Source organism: Aedes aegypti, chromosome 2 (genome assembly GCF_002204515.2).
Source record: "Aedes aegypti strain LVP_AGWG chromosome 2, AaegL5.0 Primary Assembly, whole genome shotgun sequence".
Taxonomy (NCBI): Eukaryota; Metazoa; Arthropoda; class Insecta; order Diptera; family Culicidae; genus Aedes; species Aedes aegypti.
In genome coordinates, this window is record NC_035108.1 from 50,452,688 (window position 1) to 50,466,929 (window position 14,242).

The 14,242-nt window shown below is 36.3% G+C and overlaps 1 protein-coding gene across 1 annotated transcript in view; it reads right to left on the minus strand.

The window, feature by feature from the left end:
- The window catches only part of LOC5565714 (toll-like receptor 13), a 39,152-nt gene that overhangs the window by 6,631 nt on the left and 18,279 nt on the right, over nucleotides 1–14,242 (minus strand). Inside the window, exon 3 of the mRNA XM_021845938.1 lies at nucleotides 7,865–9,933. Within this exon, the coding sequence (XP_021701630.1) occupies nucleotides 7,865–9,930 (2,066 nt within the window). The 5' untranslated portion in view covers nucleotides 9,931–9,933. The remainder of the gene's footprint in view (nucleotides 1–7,864; nucleotides 9,934–14,242) is intronic.

The following is a 14,242-nucleotide window of genomic DNA, read 5'->3' on the forward strand; positions in this document are numbered from 1 at the left end:
AAAGTGATAACGCTGTGTGTGAGTGTGCGTTGTTTTGAGAGTCATCTGGTGGTGTTAGACGATTTATTCGACCGTTTGTCGAATGCGGGGCAGCCGCTGGAAGAGTCACTGCGGATCGCGATGATTCTACGCAGCTTGCCCGACTCCTACGGAGCATTGGTGACGGCCCTAGAGAGTCGTGCAAGTGTCGATATCACGATGCAGCTAGTAAAGTCGAAGCTGATCGATGAGTTTGAACGTTGGAGAGAACGTTCCGGCGAAATGTGTGAAACGAAGGCAATGGAAAGTGTGGTACCGTAAAATGGGGTAACTTTGATAGTTTTTTCGAAGAAACCTTGAATATTTATGCTTGCTGTTTCAAAGAATAATAATTTATATTTTTAAAACAAGTACTGGCATCCTAGCTATCGATTGCAGTCGATAGATTTCCAAAAGATTCATTATGAATGGATATATAATTTTTCATATAATCGAAAGTTGGTTTTCTGTTTTGGGGTAACTTTGATAATGGAGTATGAATCGAACAAAATTGAACGAATAACGAACATTTGTAGGGCATTGCATACCTCTAGGCGTTTAACGTTATATGGAAATTTCTGACTTAGATTACAAAAATGGTCCCAGTTTGTGAAAATGCTATTCGCTAAGAGATTTGAGACCGTATTCAAGTTCTATGATAACTAGGCTGTCAAAGATAAGTGGCCAACTATTCAAAACTACATCAAATAGTGATCGTAGAACAGATTGTTTGCAAGCGTTTCGAAAATGCTAAAATTGTGTCAATTTTTAATATTCGTATAAAAAGCCTCAAATGCACTTGATTCCAATGAAAATAGCTTTGACATGAAGTGTCATACTAATACTCTTTACTTTTGTATTCGTTTTGCTTAACTGATTAACAGAAACTTCGTTATTTCGTTTAACATGTTGTGGGTCTCGCACTATCAAAGTTACCCGCATTATCAAAGTTACCCCGTTTTACGGTAGTGCAAAACGAAATGCAAGGCGTGGGCGGACTCCTGGGCGGATGCTTCTTTTGCGACAAGCCCGACATTTACGTCGCAACTGTCGTTCATTTTTGCTAGCAAAGCAGGAGCTAGAAAGTGAGTGCGAAGAGAAGAAGAAGACGAACGACAGAGTGCGTGTGAGGTAAAACGCGAGGCAAGTAAAGGACGATAGTTGGGGTGCCAGGAGCGTGTGTTTTATGGCTAGATCAATAACGTCTTGTATGTTCCGTCGTTGGCGATTGGACTTGTGTCAGTGGACGGACTGACATCAAAAGATGTTTCAGTGAGATTCAAGAAGGATGGTTGCGACATTTGTAATGCATTCGGTAAGAGAGTTGTGATTGGTGAAAAGTCGGGGTCGTTGTATCGGCTGAAGCTAGCGAAGGTTGAGAAGAAAGTGGAGGGCCCGCGGCCGATAAAAAGGCGAGAAGAAGACAGCGATGAGAAGACCACCAGTCAGTGTGGTGAGCTGGTATTCGGAGGAGAAATCAAACACAGTCGACGAACGTGAAGAAGAAGAAAAATACTTCGATGCGAACACTTCAAGCGAGGAAGTGGAGCCGCTGCAAATGACGGAGTCCAACAGTGGAAACTCGGCTTCGGATACTGATAACTGGAGGGAAGTTCGGCGATCCAGCAGAAGTAATCGTGGAGTACAACTCGGCCGGTTTGTTGATAACGTTGTTGGAGTGGGCAATGATTGTGCCTCGTATGCAAAGCGGCAGCACTTGATGTGTGAGTGTAGCTGTTTGAGTATGGCGGTGCTGAAGGCAGTTGCAGCGGCGCCACAGTGCGTTCCTCCATAGACAGAAATAAAAATTCAAGTTATTTTACCCTTCGATAATAAGTATCCACAAGTGTTTATAGATAGTATCCGTTCTTGAAACAAGTATTTAAAAGTTATACAATGCATCAAAACTACTACAACAAGCGTCGAAAGTGACAGTTGACGGAGAAGCAGAAAAACTCAATTTTGTCGCATGTTTTCAGCATTCCTTTCAACTAGTATGGAGAGTGTTGAAACCAATCTATACAATCAAAATCTAAAACAGAACATGACTGAAGGTTGATAAAGTATATTTGATGTGATAAGAACACCAACTTTAACTTTGAATATGAGAAATCGGCACGTTGAGTTAGCTATGAAATAAAACTTATGAAACACTAACATGTAACTTTGATTATCGATTCAACAAAAGTTCCACCGAGTTCCACCCTAAATCACGCACAGACATGTTTCTTTGAGTGTCCTCTGAGCGGTCTGAAAGATACAGCTGCAATCCCCTCCAACTCTTCGAGATTTTTGATTATTTTTAGGTATACTCCTTGACCAGCACAAGTATGAAAATGAGTTGTTTGTGATAAAAAGTCTGAAAATCTTGCAACGCTATGTGGTCTCGGCTCAACTAGACATAACACCAGAGCAAGTTTATGCTTAAAATAATATATTTTAAATGTGGTTTCCAAGATTTTATTCAAATTTTAAATAAAAAACTGAAAAATTGAATAATAAATCGATTTTTATGAAGGCGTATAAGTCACTTTTACAGCTACGAGTGGGAAGAGACATATTTTTAAATATTTTCTAACATTATCATGGGCAATAAAAGTACAAACTGCATGGTTTTTCTTCGACAATAATGAAATTGGCGCTTGGGACAATTTTGCGATTATGCGAATATTATATGCCATTTATGCAAATTGGAGGTCTTTTGACCAGAAACAACTTTTCCTTCCATACCAAGCTGCTCAAATGGCTTGATCTTCCAGTTTTGATTTTTGTCCTGCATCCCCATACATTCATCGCACTGTGCGGCGGACAAATAGGACGAAGAAAGAGAAAATGGAAAGTGTGCCATTCATCCGTAATGTGATGCGATCCGTTCAGACGTATGTAGTAAAGTTCTCGTAGCGTACAGTAGTTAAGTTGTAGTTTTTTTTTTCTTTCCTACCGAAATCCTGATTCCGCGTTCCCTGTTCTGCGTTGTGGTGTGTCCACCTCTGCTCAACAATATTAACCAAACTGATGAAAAACCTGTGGTAGATTTTTATGATTTTTGTTTTGTGTAAGTACTGAAGATAACGAATCATAGTAACTAATGTAGTTAGTAAAGTAAAGTAACATGTTAAAAGGTTATTAAATACAATATCCTCCGAGTATATTTTTATTTATTTATTTATTTATTTATTTATTTCGTCAATCAATAGTAGACTACACATTTGCTTAATTCTAAGTTGTATTATATCTTAAGGAATTAAAATATTGTCTTAGCTTTGTTCGCGACATGGTCAGATCAATTTCTGTGCAATGCTGATTATAAAGAGACATCATTCGATTCATTGGGCCGAATTTTGCATAGTTAGTTCGGTGATTATTTGATGCAAACAAATTCTGATTTCTTAACTGTCTAGCGGGTGTGTAGAAATTCAAACATGATCAAAGATTGGTGGAATCAATACGCTGCGATACAATATCATTGATAAATGAAATCATGGCTATTTCGCGACGCTCATTTAAGGTTTGAATATCGATAAGCATGCATCGAGCCTCGTATGATGGCAGTGGAAACGATGTCCAGCCTAATTTGCGTAAGGCATATAAAAGAAATTGCTTCTGTACTGATTCGATTCTATCACCATGTATTTTTATATGCGGAGACCACACAATACAACAATATTCTAGAACTGATCTTACATAAGCAATGTACAAGGTTTTAATCGTATATGGATCCCGAAAAATGTAGCTAAAACGCTTAATAAAGCTCAACATATTGGTTGCTTTATGGATAATCGTATTATAATGATCAGTAAAGGTAAGTTTAGAATCTAATATGACAATTTGATTTCCTAAAGAGACAGTAATCTGTGGTGTATTCCGTTTTCTGCTATATGTGATTAAATTACATTTTTGACGTTTAATTGAAGTAAGCTTTTGCTACACCATTTATCAAATATACTTATTTCATTCAGATAAATGTCGCTATCTTTGTTGCTATTGATTTCCATATAAAGCTTCATATCGTCGGAATAAATCAGAATTTTAAGATGTTTAAGCACATATGAAATATCGTTAACAAATAATATAAATAACAATGGACCTAAATGCGAACCTTGGGGAACTCCTGATGTAACGTGAACAGGTTTAGACATTTTTCCCTCAAATCTAACTATTTGTTGGCGATCTGTTAAATAAGATTCAATCCAGTTGAGGAGTCTCATCGCAATTCCCATTTCATTGAGCTTGAAAATCAACATAGGAATGTCTAGTCTGTCAAATGCCTTACTAAAATCGGTGTAAAATGCATCGACGTGGTTACCTCTATCCATTGCATTCAAAGTGTAATTTACAAATTCCAAAAGGTTTGTTGTAGTAGAACGACCTTTATAGAAACCGTGTTGTGTATTCGTTATTCTATGTTTTATTTGGCTGAACACATTTTTATTTATAATTGATTCAAATAGTTTTGCAATGGATGAAATAATAGCAATTCCACGATAATTTCGAACATCAGATTTTCTACCAGACTTGTAAATGGGTAAGAGATACGATCTTTTCCATTCTTTTGGAAATCTGCTCATTTCAAGTGACTTGTTGAATAGCCAAAATAATGGTGCTGTAAATTCATTAGCTAAGTTTTTCAGTAAAATAGGTGGGATTCCATCTGGCCCTGATCCTTTGGTGGAATCTAAATTCTTCAGTCCTGTTAAAATGTCCTGTAAAAGTATTTGACTTACACCGATATCGCTTGTAAAATCAGGAAACCTAGAAAAATATTCAAAGTCACGATCTTTATCCGAAAAGTTAGTAAAAGTCTCTTGGAAAAAAGTAGCAAAAAGATTGCACATACCATCTGGATTATCAGCTGCTCTATCATCCAATGTCATTTTAGATGGAAAATTGTTAGACTTCATCTTCGATTTAGCATAATTGAAGAAATTCCTAGGGCAAGATTTTAAATCATTTTCTATTTTTTTCAGACACGAATGCCATGACAAATGGTAAAGTGTCTTAAATAAAACATAATAATAATAATAATTTTCTATTTTTGTGTTGTACTCTTCAAGCGCAGCGGATATTGCTTGATTAAGTTGGTTGGCAATACACAAATAATTTTCTAAACTTTCTCGAGATTTTTGTTGCCTGTAAATTTTATGAGCCTTTTGCTTACGATTTTTTAAATTAGTTATTTGCTTATTAATCCAAACAGGGTTTTTCGACCCATTTCTACGACGTCTTCGCAATAAAGGAACTTCCATTTGAATAATTTCCGACAAAATTGAATAAAAATCCGTCACTGCGATTTCTAAATCTCCCTGGTTTTTCAAAACGGATTGCCAATCTATTCTATTTAATTTTTGTTTAATTCCGTCATAATTAGCGTTTTTATAATCAAAGAAATTCTCAAAGTCACAGTTGTCAGAATTGTGATTATTGTGAACAAAAATTGAGTACTCAATAGCTGTGTGAAATGCTTCATTTTTCCATAGTGGAGAAACAGATTCATTCATACCGAAATCATCCATAATGTTTGAGAATAAGAAGTCCAAATAACAGTTTTGCCAGTTTTTCACATGATTTATTTGATTTAAACCTAAAAATGCAACTTTTTCAAAAATAAATTGTAATGATTCATTTTCACCGACAACCGGAAGCAGAATGCTTTCGTTTTCGGAATCACGAATAAAATCAGCATTTCGCTGATTAAAGTCGCCATAGATATGCACTTTGAATTCTGGAGATAACTGGGATACAATTTCATCAGCAGTTTGAAAGAAAATTTCATATGATGATTTGCAAGCTTGGTCTGGCGGAAAATACACAGAAGCAAATATATGTGTTTCTCCGGCGATGTGTGCTTTCACCCACACATGTTCAAATTCTTTATGTTTTGATGAAATAATTAATTCTGAATTGAATTTAGTAGATATTGCGATGAGAACTCCACCACCAGACATTCTTTGGGTAAGGACCAAATCTCGGTCATCTCTGAACACATTAAAACTATTACCAAAAACTTCTTCACTTTTAATATTTTCATTCCAACTAGTTTCAGTGCCCATAACAACTGAGAAGGATGAAGTTAGAATTCTTTTATAAATTTCGTTCATTTTAGATGCACTCTTCATGCGATTAAAATTTTGGCAATATACTAAAATTTCGGTAGCATTTGCTTCTGAAGAAGTTGATGGTAACACATCCCTTTGCATAACATTATTTGAAAGTTCAGATCTATTATTAGATACATTGTCATTATTTAAAATATTACCAACTAGTTGTTCGTCAGCCACGATTGGATCGTCAGGGTCTACGTCTGAGGACTGCGTCAAGTTGATCGAAAACACGTTTTTTCACAGGAGCACGAGGAACAATGCTGCGAAAAGGAGTTTCTTAAGGCAGGACCAAACAACCAGTTCGAACTAGATGTTGAGCACGAAGGGAATGCATCATCGACAGGATACGGATTCAAAATTTCGCCTCTCTGAAATTTGATCCCACGTTGCTTAACTGGAGGCTTGGAAAAAGTCAGCTTTGCTGCTGAGAGTAAATCCTTATCCGAGGGAAGACCATTAGAAACCGCTCCATTGCTTCTGCGCTTCATGTTGCTATCGTTGTAGTTGAACCATTTTTGTGAAGTATTGTTTTTCATATTTTCGCGTGCATTTTTACTTCTGGTGTGCTTGGAGGGAGTTATTGAAAAAATGGAGTTTGTTTTTCGATTGATACTGTTGTTATGGCCTCTGTGTTTATTCGCTTTCTTCCGTTTTTGGGCCTTTTCCTTAGTTTTTTGCTGCGATGCACGACGCTGCTGACGATTGTCATATTCTGTCCAATCAGAGCGCCAAACCTTTTTTGTTATATTATATTTTCTAATGTAGAGAGTCAAAACCCTTGCTCATACCTTACAATACAGCCTAGATTGATTAAAAGGTGCCTAAAATAAAGTGACCAGACGTCAGCGCAATGTTCGCATGATATAACAGCGTCAAACCTATTCGTTTTACTGAAATAAGTATTCAGAACATGATGTAGTCCTAAAATGATTGTGGAATACATATCCAATACGAACAATGTTTGATTGAGAACGAGATCTGACAGGGCGTATCGCGTTTCACGGGACATATATGGTCGCTTTAGCCTAAAACTAAGAAGCTTCGAATAACATCCAGAAAGGGCCATTCTAAAATTCACAATAAGGCGCAAATCTTACATTTTTCATTTGTCACTTTCCATACATATGTGTAGAAAAGCCGATGTAATTTCCAGCACCATTCGATGTTTGGTTTTATAGATTTGTTCACTTGAAAATTCGTGGGGTGACTTCGGTTCATTTTCACCTCAATATGAGCCTATGCATACCGCCGTGCGGGGTGACATTGGTCCTAGGGGGTGACTTTGACCGCCCTTTTCGATGCATCTCTTGACTAGCACGGGAGGCAAAAAACTAATCCATGACCATCCAGTGGCTATTTATAACGTATTCTTCAAGCTTGCCACATTGTTTTCATTATTCTGGTTTTAGTTTGCTGTAAAAATCTTGGCCCAAAGTCACCCTTATGGACCAATGTCACCCCGCACGACGGTACTATAAAACGTTTGACTTTTACTACGCGCCTTGTTTTCAAATTGCCCATGAGAGAGCGAGACAGCACCAACACACGGCGCACAGTAAAAGTCGTGAGAACAAAAGAATTTATGGCACGTACAGAGGCTCATGAGCCTCTGGACGTGCCATAAATCCTTTTGTTCTTTTGACTTTTACTGTGCGCCGTGTGTTGGTTCTGTCTCTCTCTCTCTCACGGGCAACTTGAAAACAGGGCGCACAGTAAAAGTCAAACATTTTATAGCATGCACAGGCTCATTATGAAGTAAATTCTGCTCCCTCACACTATGTATGTGTGAGTGCGATCCATAAAGTTGGAATGTCAGCAGCGACGTAATTAGAATTACTAATATATTAAGACCGATCGCCTGACCAGCTGATCTACGGGCAAAACTCTCAAATGTACTTCCGGCAAAAGATCTCTCAATGATCGTTTCCTCCGTGGCATCTGTCATCGCAGTTGCGTCAGCAATATCATAAAGAATATTTCTGCTATTGATTTTACTTCTCAATAGCCTGGATAAACTTTGCTTTTTACAGCCAGCTTCTAGCTCAGTCACTCGGTCGAAGTGCTTTTCAAGTTTATGAAGAGTTGTATCGTCGAGATATGCGTCATCTATACAAAGTGTTTCCAGTTCATTCAGAGGATTGAGATCGAAGGATTTCAAATTATTATTATGCAAGTTCAGCGCTCGCAAATTTGGCATCATATTGAAAGTTTCGTCGGTCAATTGTTCAACTCCACAGTTTTCACAGCTTAGATTGCTTATCGATGTGCTTATAAGAAAATGCCTTCTGTTAGTTCTCCAAAAATGTTGATTATCGTCCAAAATAAGTACTTTCAATAAACCGAGTAATAGAAACGCTGTAATCGATATCAACTGAAGATTATTCCCGGCCAAGTTTATGTATGTCAGTCCATGTTGTGGATAAAATGATGTACCTTGAAGTGATAGAATCTGATTGCCTTGAAGATGCAGGGAAGTAAGTTTTGGAAGTTTCTCGAATGTAGAGCTGTTGAGAGCAGTAATTGAGCAGTTCCGCATATACAAAATTTCGACAGAATAGCTCTCAAGGAACGGCATCGATTCCTTGAAGTCAAACTGTTGATTGTTGTCAAACATAAATTCCAATACATTTGCATAGTCGATGAGGTAATCTTGTTCGATGAAAACAATATTCCGGCCTGATAGATCTATCGTGGCACCATTATTGGAAACACTGTGTACTGGATTCTTCTTGTAAACTGCCACTCCGTTTTTATTCGTTAGATAGTACTCAAACTTGTGATGGAAGATATCGTCTTGAGAACAATTCTGCCTCAAAAATCGTTTTTTATACACTAAAGCTGCTTCATCGATATTTTCATACGGTTGCAAAAGATTTCGGTCGAGGCAAAGGCGCTGCAACTCTGGTAGCTTTATGAGTATCTTTGGTATTTTTTCAAGTTCGTTGTCGTCCAACAGTAAAGTGTTGATCTTCCGATTAGTTACGAGACTAAGCTCATCCAAGTTTGTAATGCGGTTTCCCCGCACATTGATGGTTTTCAGCTCTGGTAGATGGGATGTTTGCAAAGTTCCTTCCAGTGAACAATTTTCGGCACTTAACCATTTTAACGAATTTGACGAGAAGCTCAACATCGTTAAATTACGGTTCCCATCGATGTTAAGAGTTTTCAAATAACTCAACCATTCCAGTGCATCGTAATGGATCTGATCGACCATATTCTCATTGAAGTTAATGTGTGAAAGTCTGGACATGCCAGCGAACGAATTTCGGTCCAGGTAGGTTGTTGCGCAATTGTTACAGCTGAAAATCATTAGTCTATCGCATTCTAGCTTCACTCGATTGATATCCAGTTTCCTATTTTGACTCAGATTTAATATCGATACTGAAGATATATGTCGCAGAGTGGCTTGTGAGTTAATCGTTACCAGCTGATTGCCTGATAAATCTATATGATCCAGTCGGGAGTTGTGCTGGAATGAATCAGGATGCACGTACTTTAGAGCGTTATGTTTCAACACAATCAACGTTAGGTGTGGCAGTTTGGATAGAGATTGATTGTAGATTGATTGGATTCCGCAATAATTGCAAATGTATGCCGATAGTCGTTCGTGATCCAGAAGAACCTGATGCATTGGAAAGTCGAATGCCGTTTGATAGCTCATGTCCAACTCGCGAAGATACGGATAGTCGGCGTACATATTCTCATTGGTGATGGGATTTTCCGGTTCAACGATCTTCTCGACGGCGTATGCAGTGATTTCTCGAATGCTTAACGGCATCCATAGAAGGATTGCTGCTGACATTAGAATCATCGCCTAGAACAAATCAGAACAAAAAAACATCAGTATTTTTTTCTGCCGACGGAAAGTTAATTATGGAAGCTATGAAAAGCATGCCGATTGGCATAGATACAAAGTTCTAAGGAATGAGTACTAGCCTGGGACTCGGTTATATGAAAAATTTAAATTCTCGCTCCAGTTCACTTTTTGGATTGCAAATTTCAGCTCGATCGAAGAAACTATATATTAGCGCCAGCCGTTTAAAGTTTATATGGGATTTACTACGGGAAAACTTACACTTACAAAGAAAAATCGTCAGAGGTCGCCTATTGACCTCTATAAAAAATATGAACACAGATCCCGATAGGTATTTCTACGATATACAACATTGCCGAAGACTGCAAAGCAATCCGAAGATTGTGAAAAAGTTATTGATTTTGTTAGCAATATATTACATTTCATTTGCAGTAGTAGTTCAGATGTTTTACAGGTGAGCAGAGTTGCTTGGTGTCACTATCAACGCATAAAAATTGCTGATTTGAACAGGCCGACTGCGATACAATTCGGATCAATTTATATCACATCAACATCATGCTGCCTACTTCATCACCAGTGCATTGATGGCGATAGACTATGGATATCACTGATGGGTTAAGTTTAGCCTTAAGTTAAGCAAATAAAATGGTAAATTATCAGTACGCTATTTTTTACAGTGCTTCAGATATATTGAAACTATATGTTGGTCACTGAAAAACAATAATAGCATGGATAATTACCACGTGGTCACTCATTCTGCAGTGATTATGATCTAGAGTGCGCTGCCGCATCGCTGCTTTTGGTTGTCAAATCAAAGTGATATTGATAGCTCGCAAGTGATATGGATAGTTTTAGAGCATCAGCCATCAGCTGATCTGATTGATATTAAGCAACTCTGCAGGTGAGTTGATTTCACCTGCTTATAAGAGAAAAAAAAACTCGTTTTCAATATACTTAACTTAGCCTAACCTAAATATATAACGCATTAATCGTGACAATAGGAAACTGTAACGATTTTTGCCTGAAATTATTTATTATTTTATTTGACATTTGTTCCAATGTTTCAACATTGGATATTCTATGAAACTCATTGGTACTATGCCAGGGAGGAAGCTTCAGAATCATTTTCAAAATTTTATTTTTAATCCTCTGCAGAGCTTTCTTCCTGGTATTACAACAGCTAGTCCATATTGGTACAGCATACAACATGTCTAGCCTGAAAATTTGTTTGAATTTCAAAAGCTTGTTCTTAAGGCAAAGTTTTGATTTTCTATTAATAAGGGAATAGAGACAATTTACATATACACGGAGAGAAATGAAGCTAGTTTGAAACAACTAAAAATTTGATTGAAATTCAAACTACGAATATGGTTGTTTTCAAATGGAAAATTATTCGTTTCAACCTTGCTGTTTTTTGGGTAATTTTCACCTAAAATAAACATTTGTTTTTAATTGTATCATAGTTGTTTCAAACTAAGAACCTTGCTATATTCAACCAAAAACTAGTTTGTATTTATCAAAAATTATTTTGAAGAAAACAGTTTGTTTTGAAAAAGATAAACTGTAATTTTAGGTTAAATCAAATTGAAACTTTAGGTACAAATAAACTGATTTTTTGGTTGGGTGAATACCAACCTTAAAAATAGTTCAAAACAAACTAGTTTGTTAGTTTGTTCATAACGCTGTCAACCACGATATCGGTTTATTATGTTCTGTTTTGGTTTGTTCGACACTCTGTATTCAATTCTTCAACTCGTCGGTCCGTGAGTAAAAAAATCCCGCTGCATCGAGGCAGTTTCTACTCTTAAATTACAACAAAACTTCAAGTTCATCATCGAAAATACATACTACACACAAGGTAAGAGAAAAAGTATTACCAGTATTACAGGATTACAAAATTATGTGCCGAAAATACGCGATTCGAGATTGTTATTGTTAAGGTTAGGGGCAGCGGCATAATGTTTTCCGTAATGACAATGTTGTTATGCTTATGCACAATGCGATTGTAAACACCATTTTCCCAATTTTGTAGGATTCGTTTGAACTGCATTCGATTTAGCGTATTTTGTACATTTGCAGGGCTGGTAGTAGCTCTCTTGTTAAGGACTTGATCCCTAGTTTAATGTAAGTCTAGAAACGTTATCTATTTTTGATGTAGGTCTCTGAAGTCACTTTATTTTCCTTTTTCTCTTTGTGAATTAATCCTGGTGCGAAACATTTCTTCTAGAATATTTTCAGGAACTCCTCCAGGGATCTCTCTAGCAATATCTAGGGATTTCATCCAGAGACATTCTCTCAATCGTCCAGAGATTCGTCCAGCGATTTCTCAAGGGATGCTGAAAGTAATTTTCTAGGAACAATTCTTTAGCTCTTAAACGTTAATTTGTTTGCAAATTTTAACAGGAAATACTCTAAAAAATTTTCCATATTTTCTTCTAGCTTTTTCTACAATCGAGGTTCAACCAATTTCTTCAGTTTGTACCGGGGTTTACCAAGAAAATCTAAAAAAAACGAGTCCATTAAGGAGTTTATATGCCGATTTTGTATTCAGTTATTTTTCCAGTTAATGTTGAAGATTTTTAAAAAAAAAATCATAAGGAGTTTCTTCTAGAAATTGCTTGATAAATTCCGTCAGGGTTATTTAAAGAAATCTATCAAAATCTTTCTTTCTCGATTTTCTCAATAAATTGGGTCAAAGGTTTCTCAAGAAGCAACTAGATGCATTTCGACATTCCACATTCACTTCACGTAGTAATTACTACTGCAGTTCTTCCAATAATTTCTCGAGCAATTTCCCTAGTGCATCCACATCCAGAAAACCATGCAGGATTTCATCGAAGGATTCAAATGATTTTTTATTAAACCATCCTACAAGTTCATCTACTAAAACCTGCAAGACTTCCTTCAGAAGCTAGGGAGTTTTTCAGGGATCATCGTGAGAGATTATCAGGAATTTCTACAGAAGTTTCTTCGATTATTATTTTTTTAAAGTCATAATTTTAGGTTTTTCAGGGATTTCTTCATAAATGTTTTATTTTTTTACAATGCCCTGAAAAAAAGCCTGAGTAAATTCTACGAGAAGTGGTAAATATCTGGAAACTTTCTGAAGAAATCATAGGAGGAATCTCTAAAGTAATTTTTACATGTATCCTTATAGAAATTCTTGATTGGGGCTCATTCATTTATTTCATAACGCTGAAAATGACCATTTTTGACACCCACCCACCCCTTCGTAATGCTTTTTGTATGAATATTCCAGAAATTTTGTATGAGCCGTAACATCGCGAGGACACCCACCCACCCCCTTCAGCGTTATGAAATTTGTGAATAAGCCCTTGAAATCTTTAAGACACTGAAGAATCACTGAATGAACTCCAGAGTTTTCTTGAAACATTTGTGATAAATTCTTTGGACGATTTCCTAAAGAAGTTCATGGTAGAGTTTGTAGAGTTATTTCTGGGGTTATCCTTAGAAAATTTCAGATTTAAGGTCTTGAAGATATCTTGAACAAATTTCATGAAAGAATTTCTTAAGAAAGCCTTTGAAGAATAAGTTAATATATTTCTTGGAAAAATACCAGTATATGCTTGATGAAGTTGCTGGAAAAATAATGCAGACATTAATATGAGCTGGATTGTAATTCCAAAAAATAAACTCAAACAAAAATGTCTGGTTGGATGTTCTGAAAAAAAAAAATGGAAACTTTTATCTCTTTATCTTTATCCTTTTATCCTTATCTTTATCCAATTTGGATTCTTTTTGTGTTAGTGGTTCCTGTATATTCTACATAGTGTTGGTTCACATTCGGTTTCTTGTTTGTTCCTGTTTGTACCTGTTTGGTATTATTATCTATATTTGCAAGCATAAGACTGAAGTTCCTATTATCAATGCACTCAGTCGCTACCAGCCCTGATTAGGGTTTACTTAAGAATTGTCTTTAGAAAAAATTCCCGCCATTTTTCAGAAATTTCTTCAGAAGGTTTTCAATAAATTCCTTGATTATTTTCTAAATAGAGACATATTTATTGGACATATAAATATTTGATTTTTTGTAAAGGAATGCTTCAGATAATTTCTGAATTTCTTACAGAAATTTTTTGCTTAAATCTTAAAGAAATCATGAGCAAAAATGTTGTAAGAATTCATAAGAAATCCGTAGAGCCATTCCTGTCATTTGTAAGTGTTGTTTAATAATTTATTAATTTAACTCCCAGAAAATTTCCGAAATTATTTTAGGACGCATTCATAGGAAAATAAATAAAATTATCAATGGATCAAGCTATTTTGGGCTTCCCTGGGAAATTTCTGT